This window comes from Perca flavescens, chromosome 24 (assembly GCF_004354835.1).
Source record: "Perca flavescens isolate YP-PL-M2 chromosome 24, PFLA_1.0, whole genome shotgun sequence".
Classification (NCBI taxonomy): Eukaryota; Metazoa; Chordata; class Actinopteri; order Perciformes; family Percidae; genus Perca; species Perca flavescens.
This window is the reverse complement of record NC_041354.1, coordinates 3,315,527-3,333,817: the sequence shown is the minus strand read 5'-3', so window position 1 is coordinate 3,333,817 and position 18,291 is coordinate 3,315,527. Positions and strand designations below refer to the sequence as shown.

At 39.2% G+C, this 18,291-nt stretch overlaps 1 protein-coding gene across 2 annotated transcripts; it reads left to right on the top strand.

The window, feature by feature from the left end:
- The first annotated feature begins 567 nt into the window (after positions 1-567).
- On the top strand, positions 568-9,890 carry LOC114550995 (zinc finger protein 513). Of its 2 annotated transcripts, none has more exons than XM_028572063.1 (7): positions 568-613; positions 979-1,220; positions 3,984-4,106; positions 4,975-5,109; positions 5,337-5,834; positions 7,095-7,288; positions 8,724-9,890. In XM_028572063.1, exons 2-7 carry the CDS (start codon positions 1,181-1,183, stop codon positions 9,336-9,338), a joined length of 1,605 nt encoding a protein of 534 aa, XP_028427864.1. In that variant the 5' UTR covers positions 568-613; positions 979-1,180; the 3' UTR covers positions 9,339-9,890. The 2 variants fall into 2 exon arrangements, with proteins under 2 accessions (XP_028427864.1, XP_028427862.1); XM_028572061.1 differs by having other exon boundaries at positions 574-701.
- Positions 9,891-18,291: the final 8,401 nt, after the last annotated feature.

The window sequence follows — 18,291 nt, the reverse complement described above, 5'->3', positions numbered from 1 at the left end:
GAAGAAGAGGTTTGTGAGAGAGAAAACGAAGATTAAGGCTGTAATTAATTAGGAGGATTAGGGCAGAAATGATGGAGAAAGGAAAGGAGGTAAAGGACGAGAAAGTGAGGGGAAATATAGAGAAGTTAAGAGAAAAGATGATAGAAGAGGGGAAGAGCAGGTGTTAGAAGAAGAGGTAGAGAAAAAGCAAGAAGAGGCAAAGATAGAAAAAGAAAATGTGGAGGAAAAGGATGAAGCAAAGAGAGAGAGAAAGGGGGAAGTGGAGAAAGAGGTAGTATTTTCTTTACATGTCACTTTCTCTACTCCACGTTTATCTGACAGCTTTAGTTACTTTACAAATTAAGATTTGTGCACACAAAACATATGAAGAGTTTATCAAATGTAATATTTTTTTATAAATTAAAATCCCAACAGTTTATAAACATATTCATTATACGCATTTTACATTAAATAAATTGTAAAAGGTATTTTACTCAAATCGCTCCAGAAGCAGTGTTTGACATGTCTTGTTTAAGACAAGCGACTCAATATAAGGACTACAAAACCCACAATCCTCTGCTCCTTTCACTGACGTCATCTGGAGCTCGCACCCGGCGTATGTCAGCAGTGGCGTGTGCGTTTGTTTGGCAACAAAAGACAATTTTTTTTAACCAGTTAGCGACATTTTGTCGACGACAGTATATTTGTGGACTTTATCACAGGTGTGTTTATCAGCGCAGTGGTATTTACAAGTGTACTTTTTATTCTAAGTTTGTAGTTTAAACGGTTTTATTTTGAATAGCTAGCTAGTTGGCTAACAAAATGGCTCCGTCTATTTACTGCACAACAATAACAAATACTGGGTCACAATGTTAGGTTTGAAGTGGCAGGCGTGTGTTTAATGTTACTTTAGCATTACATTGCAGCAGGAAATACATGTATTTTGAAATGTTTTGGATTTAAGAAGCCGTTTTCTAATCGGTGCTGGTGTCGTTTCAGGCAGTAACGTTAGTTGGTAGTGATGACACCGCCGCTGCTAACGTTACTGTCCGTTGGAGGAAGAGGAAGGAGGTGATGATGATGATGATGATATGCAGTTAGCTGGCTGCTTGGCTGGCTGACGGACGGACGGACTTGAGCCCACTGTGTGTGTGGTGTCGCCCCACAACCAGAGCAGGATCCGGGACAACAAGAGGCGAAGATGCCGCGGAGGAAACAATCCAACCCCCAGCCGGTGAAGTGTGAGTTTTAACTGCTGTCCTCCAGCTGTTTGAGTCTCCTGTCTAATGAGCTGCCTTTCTCTTTATAACCAACCACATTTTAAGGAAGTGGCTCTTTGGTGTTCTTTGTCCATGTAAAATCAACTTTTATATTCCTATGCTTTTTGTTCTTCAAAGTGTAGCCCAGGAAAGAGTAAGCCTTGCCTAACTGGTCGAACATATAAACATTGACAGAGAAGAAGACTATATGACAAATATGTTGTCCTTTTATTCTATATATTTTGATCTATTCCCTTTTCTTTCAACATCATTAAAGTGGCATAAAAGAGAGTGCAGAAAGAACATGCATTTATAATTGGCATATTCTATACACATCTATGGTGAGGTAGCTGCAAAGCAAGGATCAGTGTTGGAAACAAGAGCACAAAGCAGTTAAGTTAAACAAATCAACAGTGAAAACACCTTGAACCGTGAAAATCCCCTTTAATACTTTTCCCCTTAAAATCAATAACACAAAATATATATATATATATATATTCAAATGTTGGCTGAGTGAGTTTAGCGTTCGTGAGGGGTGAAAGTGTGCGTGTCTTTCAGAACACAAGACAAAATAAGAGTTTACTTTAAATGTTAAGAATAATTTATAATTTTCTTTTTTCAATTTACATTGTTTTTGTGATCGTTTGGAGCCGAAATCGCGATCAAAATACAATCCTGCATTCTTGACTCAAAGCTTCTCCAGATGGAGGATCCTGCACAGCCCAAGAGTTTTAGCCAGCACGGTACCCAGATACGCACGCCGTTTGTCACTACGAGAGTTCAGAGCAGTGTCGGTGGTGGACTCCTGATGCCCACAAGAGGGTCCGGCTCCCATTGCTCTAAATGCTTTTGCATAAAATGTTGTTAAAAGTTTTTTTTAAGTAGATATGTTTGTGTGTGTTATCTCATCCTGAATGTTTTGGCTCAGTTGGGCTTCCTCTTCTCTGCTTCCTGTCTCCACTTCCTCTTTGCAGGCCCGTACCTGACCTCTCTGTTCTCCCTCCTTTCCTCTTCCTTCCTTTCTTTCATCACTTCCTGTTTGACTTCTCTCTATCATTCCCTTCATTTTTTACATGTGCACCCCCACATCACCTGGTTTGTCTAGAAAAATGCTACTCTGGCTGGATAATCTAGTTTTTCTCTTTGAATTTGGGCTCCATTGTCTGAGCTCAGGGTTTCATGTCATGGTGTCTCAGCAACGCCTTTCCCATAAATCACCTGTGTGTTAACATAACACTTAACTAACCAGCTCAGGCAGCTTTCTTCAGTAAGAAGTTTTAAAACATCAGGTGTATGAAAATCGGAGATGAGGATTAGAGAAACTTGCTTTCCCCATTTATTTATTTTTCCTGAATGGCAATTTCTTGACCATGTATACGTCTAACCAGGCTTCTAAATAAAAAAGACTTCAGACAGTGATCGTGAGTAGTTTTATTCAAAGTCTGACTAAAAGTAATACTAAGTAGCGTTGTCAGAATACGTAAAGTTTTCACAGTTAAACACTGGACTATATCAATAGTTTGGACACAAAATAATTCAAGAAGCAGCATCTTGTAACCCTCAGTTGAAATGAGTAAATGTTGGCCTTGAAACAAACAAAACAAAGTATTATTTTTCACTGCCATCATGGAGAGGAGGGAGACATGATGAATCCTATAAATGGGGATAACGATGCAGTCTTTTTTTCAAACTAAGTCATGGTGTTGCAAAAGTTTATACATGCAAAAAGTGACCGAAGTAGTTGTGCGCATAATAGAAAACAAGCGCTTGAGAGAGACGTTTGTCTCTAAACACCTGACCAATCACTCCATAAAGTGGGCATGATGGGCTTCAGAAAGTTACAAACTTTGTCAGATGCAGCCCCAAGGTTGAAGGTTTTTTAGACTCCTGCTTTAGCCATGTTTGTTGTTGATGTTTTCATTATTTTAACTAATTCATTACTACAATATCACTAGTATCAACAAAACTAATGGGCAAAAAGTGTCTAAACCATAAACTTTGTTCGGTATCTTATCCCTTCTTCCTCTTCCTTTTCCTGGCTCCCTCTGCCTCATTCCTCACCCTCCAACTCTTCCTCCTCTGCATTTATCTCATCCTCACTGATTTCCTCTACTTGTCTGTTTTCTCACCCACTTTACTCTCTCGCTTTGTCTCTATCTTTTACTCTTGTCCATCTTCTTCTTTTCACATTTTCTTTCTGAGCACAAATTTAATTATCAGTCTGCCTTCTGTCCGGGTTGTTTTACTTGGTTACAAAGAGGGCATGAAATATTAAAATAACATACATTTTTGCTTTGGTTAAAACATTTGTAGGGAATCTGAACATCTTGCTGTGCAATACATGCAGTGTATATATAAAGCTCCTTTCAGTTTACAGGAAATAAAAATGTGTTTTGTAAAGCAGTTGCATGTGCATTTAAAGTAGGCGGCATGTTCAGTGTCTTTATTATCTAGCCCTCCTTCCCTTTCCCTAAGTGGCTATGCCACTTGTCAGGCCATCATTGTAAATAAGAACCTTAATTTAATGACTTGCCTGTAAAAATAAAGGTGAAATAAAAATGTATCTGGTGCTAATATAAACAATTTGAACAGAAACTGTGATTAAATATGTTTTAGGGCGTTAAATAGTAAAGCAGACACCAAAACCTCTCAACGTGCTCGATATTTGTATTTACTGCTTAGTTAGTGTTTGGAAGTATGTTTTTAAACGAGTAATCATGAGAAATATTTGTGATTTGTGTTCAGTGGAGTCGGAGGATGGGGCGGTGGTGTGTGAGCCGGGCTGCCTGGTTCTGGAGAGCGACTTCCTGCTGAGCGGAGAGCTGGAGTTTGGAGACTCCGAGATCATGGGGCTGGATAGAGAGTCCGGTCAGTCACACACACATTGGATCGTACATTAGGTAGCAGATAGTCTCGCTTTGCCAGATCCTCCTCCAAAGATCGCTGGAGGTGCTGTGGGTCTGGCTACCCCACACAGCATTCAGGGATGGGAGGAAAATGTGCTCTGGTTTATTGGCATTTCTTTAAACCAATAATAATCGTCGTGGGCAGTGCTAAGCACCGGAGAAAAGCCACGGTGCCGCTGCAAAATAGGCTCGGAAGGAACTTGTTTTGGTGGAACATGTGTACGTTCAAAAGTAGTTTTAGTCGTGCAACAGAAAACTCCGATTGGATAGATAGTCTAGCTAGCTGTCTGGATTTACCCTGCAGAGATCTGAGGAGCAGTTAACCATAGTCCTCATTTATCGACCAGAGTTTAAAATGCCAAGGTAGCAGATAACAAATACTGGAACGTTGTGAGACATTTTGGCAGTGTTTGCCTGCTGGAAATGTCAATACAAAAGCTTGGTGTAGGGGTTGAAAGATACCTTTCTGTACGGTTTTAAGACTTACAACTAAAAACACCTGACTTTAAAAGAATAGTTTGATAACAATATTCCTCCAAGTCATTGTGAATTCAAGCTGTAGGTGTGAGCAAACAGTAGAGTCTTGCCAAAGCTGACATGTCTTGTTAAACAAATAAAGAAGAGCAAACTGTTCATATCCCTCCCAGGCTTCTGTCACACCTGCTCTGTAAGTGTTTTATTCGAAATGTTAACCATGTTTGTCTTCAATTTTCATACGTCTACATTAGCAATATGTTATGTCAGTTTGGATGAGAAAAATTGCTGAATTTGCGTCAGCAAAGCTCCTTTTCCATATATGAACAATGTTTTTTATTTCTTGTGTTCTTCAGGTATGACGGTCTTCTCTCTGAGTGTGGAGGACGACCCTTCAGCACCAACAGACTCCACCTTCCCAGCTTTCCTCTCCTGTAAAGGATGTGGTCAACTTCTGGGAGACTCTCCTCTGGGAGCAGGTTTAGATCTAGGTAACTCACTTTGTTTTTCTTTAGAAAATGTATAAAAGAAAACCACCAAGACAAAAATGTAGAGGGGGAAGTTTTGTCAAAATGTCCTCAGACATCTCGGCCTCTGTCAGTTAATTAGTTGTATTCAATGTTAATTTTGAGATCTCTACAAAGATTTAACATTCTCTGCAATTGAACAATGTAGGAGATAAATCTGTCTTTGTCTCTGTGATGTGTGTTTGTTGCAGGTGTGGGCCTGGACCTGGGGGCGGAGCTGTATTGTCTGACCTGTGAGGAAGGCCTCCAGCATGAAGCGTCAGTCGACTCGTCTCAGGTGGAGGAGGCCGACCGAACCATCAGCGGCGACTCCGACAGGAAGAGGAGAAGCGCAGGTAAGACAGACGGGGCAGGTGACATCCCTTCTAAGCTGTTCTCGTGCTCGCTGTGCCCCTTCACATCGCGCTACTCCAACCACCTGAAGCGCCACATGAGGACCCACGACGGAGAGAAGCCATACCGCTGCCCCGTCTGCCCCTACGCCTCGGCCCAGCTGGTCAACCTGCAGCGCCACGCCCGCACCCACACCGGGGAGAAGCCGTACCGCTGCCACCACTGCAGCTACGCCTGCAGCTCCCTCGGCAACCTGCGGAGGCACCAGCGCATGCACACGCAGGAGAGACCACAGAGGAGGGAGAAGGAGAAACGACGAGGGAGGAGGAAAAAGGCAAACGCTGAAACTGAAGAAGGTAACAAACACAAAACTGTTCACATTACAAATCACAGTTTTACTTGTTGTTTATATAAAAAATTACTCAAATCGATTTAATTGGTTATCAAAATAGTTGCAGATTAATTAAATAGTTGGCAGATTAATCTTTGCAGCTCTATTTATAATGATACAAGACAGAGAAAAGCAGCACATTCTCAACAGTAGAGAAGCTGCAACCAGAGAATGTTTCACATTTTTGCTTCATAAATGACCTAAACAATTAATTAGGCATCAAATTGTTAATTAAGTAATTACCACAGTAGAAAATAAATTAAAATGTCTTGTTGGTTGTGTGAAGCTATGGATGATTTCACTGATTAACAGTGGTAAAGTTATTTACTTTTGCTCACCAAGAGCTATTTACAGGTTTGTTTTATTTTAAAAATGTTTGCCAGAAAAGAATTTCTTTCAGGCAAGTTTGGGCAGATGATAAAGATTTGAAGACTCATAAGGGGACAGAAACTGTCCTGAACTGTGGTATGTAAATGTTGGGTGTCCCTGCACTCAACACTTTAGGTTCTTTGCGCCTACATGGGGACATTTTAATTTTGGAAGCACTGAGCATAAAAGAGGAACCAACTAGTCAAAACTGAAAGAGTTTAAAAAATGAGGAAGAGAAGTTCTCCCTGGTTGAGTGCTCATCGGCCTCTGCTGACTTGAGCTGCATCAGAGACCATTTCTTACATTTAATATTTAAAGTTTAGCTGATAATTATCCGGAGAAACAGTACTTCAAAGAGGGTGTCAGTAAGGAAGTCAAACCATTCCAGGAAATGAGAACCAGAAGGGAATTTCTTTTTTATATTTAAAGATGAGTATATGAAGTAAAATGAGGAAGCTTTAGATGGAAGATTAGTTAGTTATTATCAGTAAAAACCTTAGGGTTATTCCTTTTTTTTTAAGATTATTTTCTTGGGCATTTGTAGGCCTTTATTGACAGGACAGCAGAAGACATGAAAGGGGAGAGAGAGAGAGGGGGGGAGGGGGGGGGGAAATAACATGCAGCAAAGGGCTGCAGGTTGGAGTTGAACCAATGGCCGCTGCGTCGAGGAGTAAACCTCTGTGTGTGCCCGCTCTACCAACTGAGCTATCCAGGTGTCCCTTAGGGTTATTCTTAGTGAGGTTTTCTAATGTTCTTTATGGTTAAATGAAAGAATATGCAAAGTAGAATTTGAGAGTAAGACCAGACCAGACTCCATTGATATTTTTATTTTTTATTTTCTCTCTTCCCCATGCAGTAGTGTCAGACCTGACCCTGCGAGTGTCCCAGGACTCAGGGTACCTCCAGACGTTGGGGGGCCTCGGCTCTCCCTCCGCCCCGCTCCCTGTCCTCCTCTTCCCCCTGTGCTGCCGGGTGTGTGGCCTCACGCTGGAGGAGGCCGACCTGGAGGGGGACAAGGCCGAGGGGGAGGTGGAGGGCGACGGAGGGCAGGTACGATTGCTAAAACTTGGATTTGGTTCTGTGTTTTTTTTTCTCATCGCTTGTAGAAAAAGGATTTCTTCATGTGAAGTTAATGCTGAAAAAAATAGGTTGTGCAATGTGTTTGTTTGTTTCCATAGCGACAAGCAAACCGAAACTCTGACCACCACAAACTTCCACATTACAGCCGTTGCATTTCCAATTTATGATAATCCCAGTTTTTTAGAGAAAATCCTGCACACTGACCATTACACAAGCAATAATTTATTTAGAAAAATACAACGTTTCGGTCTCAGACCTTCATCAGGTAAATTCACACATTCACCTCAACCACAGCCTTAAATAGTTTGGTTGACTAATCAGGACCAATCAGGTCCAGCTCTTGAATGACGTCATTCATTCACAAAAGTGGCGCTCCCATCACGGACTGTGAACAGGAAAAGGCCACTCAATACATTTAAAAACAATGGATAATTAGTGCATTGTCATTAGCCCGATATTATTCCACACTTAGTCAAAGAGGACACAGTCCATTCAAAAGTGGATCATCACATTGGTTAACTTACATTGTAGCAGTCCATATTCACATGTACAATAACAGTTATTATAAACAAAAAACTAGTAAGGAAAAAAATATCAAATTAGCACAACATAATGTTGAGATTAAATTCATCATTAAGGCCTTTTGGCGATAGCGTCTGCAAAGTGAATATCCAATATACCTCGCGTCTTTTTTTAGTAGCAAGTCATGGTTGCCCCCCCCTTTTTATAATACGATAATATAATATAATAATAAAGTTTTTCAACTTCTATTTGACTGATTTTGTTGTGTGAAAACTGCCGTCTGCCCTCAGAGTGGGAAGCTTCTTGCTCTGAACGCACAGTAAGAAACCAACTCTTCTCTCTGCTCTGAAAGTGGGGGAGCAGTAACAGGATTTAAAATATGTCCCCAGTAGGGCTGTCAAAGAATTTTATATATTAAAATAAATATTCGTATTGTAAAAAAAAAAAAATCAAACAAACATTCAATTATAAAAATGTATATTGTGAGAGAGAGTAGCTGCACTACAGCGGCTGTCCACCTCCTGGTTCTCACCTCGCGTGTAGGCGACTAGATTCGGGAACTTCTGTCATCAGACAAATTCAAGAAACTGCAAGAGACTCGTGTTTATGACACTCTCTACTCTCTCTCACAATATGAATTTTCATAATTGAATGTTAGATTGTTTTTTGTTTTTTTTACAATACGAATATTTATAAAATTCTTTGACAGCCCTACAGGGGACATAATTTAAATACCTGCCCTCCGTCGCCCTGCCCCTCGGCCCTGTTACTTATATAAAACAAACCTTTTGTTTAGGATTATTCGACCATCATTATGGGCCAGTTTTGACGATCCTCAGCAGAAATGACCCATTTGACCGTGTGCTCTGTATTTATTTTCTAGGTGTGTCGTCGTTGCTCGTTGGACCTGCTGTCCAAAGATCGGTCGGGGTCTCCCTGCAGCCCGGCCGTGTCTCGGGGACCCCGGCGGGGTCAGCATGGTACCAAGCTGTACCGCTGCCCTCACTGCCCCTTCCTGTCCCACTACCCAAACCACCTGGCCCGCCACGCCCACACCCACTCAGAGGAGAAACCACACCGCTGCCCGCACTGCCCCTACACCTCCTCGCACCTCGACAACCTCAAACGCCACCTGCGCGTGCACACGGGGGAGAAGCCCTACCAGTGCCCGTCGTGCAGCTACGCCTGCGGAAACCTTGCCAACCTGCGGCGACACGAGCGCATCCACTCGGGCGCCAAGCCGTTCCACTGCAGCGTCTGCGGCTACTCCTGCAACCAGAGCATGAACCTGAAGAGGCACATGCTGCGGCACACGGGAGAGAAGCCGTACGCCTGCGCCGAGTGCGACTACACCACGGGCCACTGGGACAACTACAAACGCCACCAGAGGAAACACGGGCACAACACGGACAGCTGGGACAAACACGCACCCATCAACGGCCTCAGCTGGGGCAAAGACACTCAGGAGAGCCAGAGTCAGGGACAGGAACAATGTTAGTGTGTGTGTGTGTGTGTTTGTGTGTCTGTGTGTCTGTGTGTCTGTGTGTCTGAGTGAGTGATACACTGGTGAACCTCCAGCTCAGGTTGGAGCTTAACTCAGGTGCCTTTTGACAGACTATGTAGCTGCACTGACTTTATAAAGGGGCATTCGTGTGTGTGTGTGCTGCATATAGTCACAGACACAGTTAAATACGGTAAATGCAGTCCACAGACTTCTGATCCATCAGAATGTGACTTTTTCTAACGTGTGTCATGAAGCCACTCTGAATCTGCTGAATTTAAATGTTTATTTTTTTCCTCTACAGATAATCTATATTTTGTAAATGTGGGTGAATTGTTTTTTTCATAATAGCAGGGTATCTTACAAGCTTGAGTAAATCTGGGTGTGTTTTTTTTTTATTTTTTTAAATCCAGGAAAGATTGGACTTTCAGTGGGGTTCCTGCGCAGCTTTAGCTTGTTTCCAGACCTCTGAATCATTGTGATTGTTTTACTACATAGCTAACTAGCTACCTAGCTTTATTTATGAAAGAGTATGACTCAAAAAGGACAGCAAGAAAGAAGAGAGAATCTAAAATCAACACATTTCATGACGACTTCTAGCAACCGCTACCACAACTTCTGTGTCAACTAAAAACGATGTTGACCGGATGGAAACGTCACTCATTAAAGATGTTCTATACCAAAAAAAACTAAATAATCACCCCTTGCCAACAATAAATCAAACCTAAACATGACAGACTGAGTAACAGAATGAAAACATGGGAATTCAGTCTGATTATCAAGCTAGTCCTGCTTTGGAAGTTTTAAAAAAAAAAAAAAAGGGATTGAAAAGGTTAATTTAGGGGTTGTCTGTTTGAAAATTGCAAAAAAAAACTCATGTTTCTTGTTGGAAAATGTACTTTTGAGTTGCTAACTCCTGCTGGAAGTGAAATGTTTTTTTAGGGCCACAAGTCTGTTATATTGAGAGAAAAAAAGTCACAATACTTTGTCTTAGAAATTATGACTTTATTCTCATAACATCATGGCATTTTTTTCTCTAAGTATTAATTTTATTTGCAAAATCTCATTTTGTTTATTACCAGTGGCCTTAATACTGTGTATTCAACACTCTGACATTACTCAACAAGTCCTCGTAATTCAAACCAGAATTAACGTTTTCAAAGTGAAACAAAACTTGGTGAAAATGCCATTAAATCATATTATTTAAAGACATTTCAGTGTGGAAGATGAGCGATTTTAAAATGGAAAATCACAGTATAAGGAGTACTGAATGAGGAGAGTTTGAACCAACAGGTGCTGCTGTTTTTTTAAATCTAGATCCTGAAATATCCTCGACGTTCTCTTTAGTAACTCAGAGGATATTATTAGTCGTTTCGGCCCAGGTTTAGTTCAAATCAGCCTCTCGGACATCAACAATTCAGGGAAGAATAGAAAGAATTTTGTCATGAAAGGGCTTTCAACTTCATCAAACATTAAAAAACCTGGTATTTATTTCAGTCGATCTGTAAATTTGAGTTAAAATCAAATCACAATGTTAAAACTGAATTTATCATAAATATAATGGAAGAAACAAAGCTGGCTGGTGAATATGTGAACGTTTAAATGCTTACAGTTACTTAACTAGTTGGCCTTTGGCTTTTATTAATGATGGTTGGTGTTCAAAAAGTAGTTGCCTTGAAAATAATGAATTATGGCACTTCAGTGCAAAAGATTTCAGCACAAAATATGAAAGCTAAAGAACCCGCATGAACAGAAACACTTATGGAAATGGGCTAATTTGCTTTCTTTCCCAAAAGTTAGAAGAGAGTCTGAAATCCTGAGATTAGCCTAGTTTAGCAAGTAGAATCGGCTGGCCTGACTGTCCGAAGTTTAAATGAAACGCAGCACTGCCAACACCTCTGAAGCTCTCTAATGAACACTTTCTGTTTGCTTGTTCCACCTGCACACAAACAGGTATGAAAATGTCTTGTCTTCACCGTGGGGTTGCCAGGTTTGTTGTTCACAGTGCCTTCATATCTCTTAATAAAACAAGTGTGATTGGAGCTGCTTCCTCTTTTCGTGCTCTCTGTTTAGGAAACACCTGCTTCACACGCCCAGGAGTGGCAGAACGAGGACGCTGAGGGACTCGTGGGGCTCACCGATGAAACATCTCATGTAAAAGTACAAATACAACGCACAAATGCCCCCCAAAAATCACCCAGACCCACAAAAAGACACCTGAAGTGAAGCTAAGACACAATATGACACATATACCACAAACAAATGAGTTGATAATGTGTAGGTGTGATTAATAGAGATCAGAGCGAGGTCAGTCTACTGTGACACACTGTTATCAGTACAGCCTGTATGTAAAGCAGATGGGGTTCCTGTGTGTGTGTGTGTGTTGTGGATTTAATTTCAGAAGGGACTAAAGAAGGCGACAGTAAATACCTAAACCCATGGGCCTGGTGAGTACAGCTTACAGTTTTTAAGTTATTTCATCTTTTATTTGAATGTTAATCTGCATTTTTGTCACCGACATTAGTGCAGAAATCTTTCTTTGAATTTTAAATGTCCATGTTTTTGTACCACTTTGTAGTTACAATGACTTTATCAATTTTAACGCTCAGAAACAAGATTTCCGAATCTGGTTTATTGCTAAGTAGGTTTTCACATACAAGGGATTTGCTTTGGTGTTGATAAAAAATAAAATCAATGACCGCAAAAGTCAAGAAACATAAATATAGAATAAAAAAATGCTCTAAGAAACTGTAAATTGTATCGGTAAAATGAAATGAAATGAAAGCTGAACAGCTTTATGAGAAGTTTTGTGCAGAAGTTCACATTATGAAGTCTAAATACATTATGTGCAAATTCTAAAATCTTTGGGTGCTGAACTCGAAGGAGACATTTAAAAGAACAAATCTCACAAATCTCACAAAATCTGTTCAATTTCACTAAAATCAAAGACATTTAGGAGCTTTTACATCACACTGTTGGGATTCTCTTGTACCCTTCACAGATATTCACTTCATTAATAAAAGTTTTTATTTTACACAATGGCAACCCTCTCTCTATTAAAGTTGCTTTATTAGAAAGTTGCATCATGTTTTGCAGCATTATGACAGAAATCATGACAGATATACATTTTAAACAGAAGAAAATATACATAATGATATAATGCATAACGCAGATGGAGTTTATGAAAATGCTTCTCATTTGGTGGCTTCCGGCTCAGCTGACTTCTGTTTTTCTTGTGGTTAAATAAATAAAAAAAAACATCAAATATTGACATTGAGGTCGTGAACTTGATGTTTTAGAGGTTTCAGCAGCCTGGTTCCCCCTGGTGGGAAAACATCCAGTATGTCAGATCTCCTGTAATCAGAGACTCTCATCAAAAGGTTTCACATCAGTCTGTGCTGTAGTTGACCAGATGTTTCTCTGCAGAAACATTCCCACCCCCAGTTGTTCCCGGGGGACATCGTGGAGTATCCCAGGAACAAATACTTCTCTCATTTCGCGGTGTACTACGGAGAGAGAGACGGAGTTCCCTATGTTGCTCACCTGACATGTCGAGGTCGGTGTTTCCCTGCTGTACTTACTTTGTATTAGAGTCGGATTTCCTTTAAAACACACATTACATGTGTCCTGAAGTGTATATATATATATATATATATATATATATATATATATATATATATATGTTCTCTTTAAAAGTTTCTTCTTTGTTTTGATGTATATTTCTCTTGACTCATGTATTCATTAATGTTATAATTGGTCAGGAGAAGGAGATGAAGTTAACCCAAGTAGAACTTTTCTAACTTTTGTCAATAAAGATGATGTGGAAATAAGGCAGGATGCTGCTCTATAATCAAGAGAATGGAACTTATTTCCTGGTAATTCAGTATATTGGAAAACAAATTAAGTTTGATCTCAATGCAGTGGTCCATTTCTTGACTTAAGAAAATAAGAGTCAAAAGTTTGCAGAGAACCTCCAACACGGTCTAACCTGCAAAGTACCTTATAGACCTTTATCCAGCTAAAACCTTGTTGTAATGAAATGTATCTTTGCAAGTTGGACAGAGTTTCTTCTGCAACTTTTGACCTAATCATCCCTCTCGTATGTTCCTGTCTCATGTGTAATAAATGTGTAAAGTATTTTTATGTTGTGAAGAAAATAAGACCCAACAATGAAGTGAATTTACTTAACAATCAGGGACTAAAACATGCTGGAATCGCCCCTGTTTAATAATGAGATTTAAGATATGAAGTTTGTTGGAAGGGTTTTGATCTGTAAAATAAAGATATAGCATCCTCTGGGATAAAAAATTAGAAACAGGAAACTTTTGTAAAGATGTAGGTTTTTATTTAATTTAATTGTGACAGGAAGGAAGTAATGATTATGGTTTATAATAATGATTGTATTGTTGATCAGGTATGAGCCTACAAAGCAATACATCTTTCTAATTTCTAAGTCTAATTTCCTGTAACAAAGTGACAAAATCTGCCATTACAGTAAAATATTTCATATTTTTAAGGTTAATATCTTTTCCACTCAGGTTTATTTTCTTTATAGTAATGCAGCAACCTGCTCTAATCTTGCCTGTTTCCAGATACAGAGACACTCATTTCTAGAAAATACGCGCTGATATGCAGATGGACATTTTAGTCTTGTTCTCCACATCTGATCCCCCTCAGGGTGGTTTGGTAAAAATGTTAGACTCTCCAAGACTTTTTATTATTAAAATACCAGATTTCTAAAACCCTTGTAATGTGATTATTTGTCAGATTCAGACTCCAAGCTGCCGCTCTTTGGCCGAGCTCTGAGGTCAGAGGTCAAACTGGATCCAGTGGAGCTGCTGGGGAAAAAATACAAGGTAGCTCTCATAGAAAACACAATAATCTAATATACCGTGAATCATCGTAACAGACAATAATAATGACAAGGTTGTTGTGTATTTGGCAGGTCAACAACATGTTGGACGACTCGTTCCCGGCCAGAGACTTCCACAACGTGGTGAAGCCGGCCATCGACGACCTGATGGGGCGCGAGGTGACGTTTGACATCCTGTTTCACAACAGCGAGCACCAGGCGACGCTCTTCAGATACGGAGTCAAGAAGTCTGAACAGGTCAGTGGACGCCCGACGATCTCTTTTATCGGCTTTTATTCATTTACTCATAACGTCTACTATGTGGTCTGAGCTACAAGACACAGTTTAGGGTCTTTCACCGTGAAATATGGACAACAATCTTTAATAGAATAACTCCAGTTGTCACATCTGATGTGTGTGTGTGTAAAGATGTTTCCACCAGGGGGTAAGTCAGGTAGGCACATTTAGAGTTTAACACTTTTATGAGCCAAATCATTCAGTTAACTTAGATTTTTCTCCAAACATGTTGCATGTTTTTAATGGGTCAGCAGCTAGCTCTCTGATGTACGGCATGTAACAACGTTTGCTTTCATGCTGCAAACCGAGCGGCAAGCAAAGAGTCGGAAAAAATGAACACGAAGAACGTACTTTCAGTCTACAGCAGCAACATAACAAACTCATCAGAAGTTTAATTTAAAGGGGAACGAATAGTGAATTGAACAGATATCAGATGTAAATATCTCTCTACTGTGTATTATTTCCATCTCTGCTTTAAGGAGGGACCAAAAGCTAAATGAGCTACAATTAGTCTCATCAAAGCCTGTCTATCTTTCCATGCTGCAGACAGTTTGAAGTTACAATTATTCAGTTATTGTCAACAAAAGCCTCTTAAAATGATCTTTAATAGTGTAATAAAAGTTATGATTAGGAAGTTGATTAGATGCTATCGCTGTCATCTTCTTAAGAAAGTAAATATGTTGTTTTCTTAATCGTTTAATTCAATTGAAATATCGATGAATGAATAAGGAAGCTGCTGAAGCCTCAGCGTGTCTGTGGAGGGATCTCCAGTCTGTAACGTGTGTGTCAGAGTGTGGGAGCACCTCGTGCCGTTACGTAGAACTGATGTTTGTGTGTTTGTGTGTTACAGATTGAGAGGATTTATGAACACATCATGCCCGCCTGGAAGAAGCTGTTTGCTGAGAAAAAACTGTGAAAACAGCTTCACGTTCAGCTCTCCTCTCGGCCCCCGGAGGGCCACGTTGGTCCTTGATTTCAAGGAGAAGGTTATGTGGAAAAGAAACATTTTAAAATAAGATATCATGATTTAACTCGTAGTATTAAGAGAAAAAAGTTGTTTTGGATTGGGTAGATTAGCCGTCAGGTGCACATTGACTTTTAATATTTGTGTTGGTTAATTGTTAAATTGATTTTAGAGGAAAAAAATAGAATAAATTAATTAAAAACAAAATTTAAAAGTCTTTTTGAGAATTACAGGAAATATTTGTACATTTTTAATATTTAACGTTAAATTTACAAGAAAAGACATCCTGTTTATGGATAAAGTTATAATTTTACAAGATAATATGTCGTATTGATATTATGGCTTCTTCTCGTTTTTCTCAAAATATTGAGACTTTATTCCCGAAATGATTGGAAGAAATATCCAAATCTCTTTTTTTAGGATTTGATATGACATATTATGTAATTTTTGCATGTATACGGAATCCTTAATCTAAATGTTTAAATGCTACAAAAAATAAGCTTGTACAGAAGCATGAAGTCCTCTTGGTGCTACAGTTTCTTTTATTTCATTTCATTCTCACTGTTTTCCTATTGTTATTTTATTGTTTTGTTGTTGCTTTTTCTTTTTGTAGCGTTCACTTCTCTCACATTTACAGACCAACCAAACATCTTTAACATTAAATATAATGCTGTATTTTGTAATATGTGTTTGATTTACAGTTATTACAATCATGTTAGAGAGTATTCATCTTTTATAACCTACTGGTTTATATTTGAAGCATTTCAGTAAAGTTGTGTTTGGAAATAATCTGATTTATGGCACATTTAGAAGTCTGTATCTGTTGAGAATGAAACGTTTAAAGTGATAAAAACTGAGTTTGAACTTAAATAAAATGTGTCTTTACTCTTCTTGTCCACATCTGACCTGTAAGCAAACGTACGGAGCTCTGTTTAGGACCGGTTCCTCTGGGAACATGGAGGAGCACACTTTAGTTCCTCCACAGTTTTTGGACCAGGACCTTGGAGGGCGGAGATGGTAAAGTGTGAATGAAATGCTGCTGAACCCTTCAGAGATCAGCCTGCCAGGATGTCCTGCAGCAGCAGCCCCCTCAGCACTGCTGACTCATGAGTAATACAAGAGTAGGATGATTTGAGGCCAACTTCTGTAAAGACAAACATTTCCAAAGCAGTTTAAAGCCCTGATGGTTCTGTTGGACCACTGAAACCAGCAGGTGGAGAGTTTAACACGAGCTCAGCTTACTGTAAGGGGAACAAACTCCAGGTCTTTATTTTGGGGAAATAAAATAAACCGTCAAAAACAGGGTACAATTTCACTAAGGGCCACACTGGAAAAAGAGAATCACACCAAGGGCCAGACATGTAGAGTTTATTAACATGCTTTTATTTCATCGAAAAAGTTAAATATCTTTAACTCAATTATTGCATGTCCCATATAGTCTTCTCACTTACAGTTTATAAAGCTCTGAAAAAGTCAGCAAAAATGTTCCAAAGTCATCCTAGAGTTTAGCAAATGGAGCAAAACTATGATTACATGATTTCTAAGTATGCTACCACACAGCTGACTCACAACAACCTCATTCACAGCCTGAATATTAAACTCTCTGCTTCTGCTTCTGGGGGAATTTCTGACTCTCAAAGTCGTCAAATTTGCCAAATTCTACTTTGAGTGTCGAGTAATTGCAAGTTGAAAAACAGTTTCCCATGTTTTTGGTTTGGCGCACAACTAGGTGGGCCAAACATTTATTGTGAACCTAAATTGATATGCGGGCCGGATCAGAATGTGTGAGGGGCCGGATTTGGTCCGCGGGCCTCGAGTTTGACACGTGTGATCTAAAAGCTCTGCTGGTGTCTGTGTTCTTAGTCTCATAGTTACATGTTAATCTGTGCTGTTTTTGTTTTTATGAGCTCCACCTTAATGTCTTAAAGCTTCAGTTCACTTCAATAACTTTATACATCTCACTAATAAAACTGGAGATGAACTCAACAGCTAGTAACTCTGGATATTATTCCACAGATCTCACCACAGACCATCTCAACTGACTGATAGTCATTTTCTATTGGACTGTTCATTGAAAAAGCTTTACATAATTTTAACATTTTATTTTATAAATTATTACATTTTGTCCTTCACTACATCTCAGAGAGGAATGTTATACTTTTACTACTAAATTATTTTTAATATCTTTAAATCTATCGAAATGAAATTTAAATTAGATCAATTATAGGCAAAATAAATAATAAAATTAGAGAAAAAAACTGGAAAGATGTCTGCAGCTCTGCTTGTAGTTCCTGCTGATGACAGTTTAATTATGTTAATATATCGATATAATCGATCAATTTAAAAATGTTGACTCTAATAAAGTAGTAAAAGTATAATATTCCTCTCTGAAATGTTGTTAAGGACAAAATATTTAAATAATTCACAAAATAAAAGGTTAAAACCCTTTGAAGGTTCAGTGAGTGAGTTCCAGCTGTCAGCGGCTGGTGTCTGGTGTCATGGCGCCATCAGGTGGAGATCAGCAGGAACTACAAGCAGAGCTGAACACACAAATACACACATTAAAACATGTTTACACTTTATTCAGACTTCATTTGTTTAATTAATATTTTGCCATTTTTTGACACATTTTGCCCTTCACAACATTTCAGAGATGAATATTATACTTTAACTACTATATTAGATTCAATATCTTCGAAATGATCGATTTTAGACAAAATAAATCAAAATTAAAAAAAATAGAGGAAAAACCTTCTGCTTGTAGTTCCTGCTGATCATCGTTTTATTTTATGAACTATTCACTACATTTCAAAGGGGAATATTATACGTTTACTACT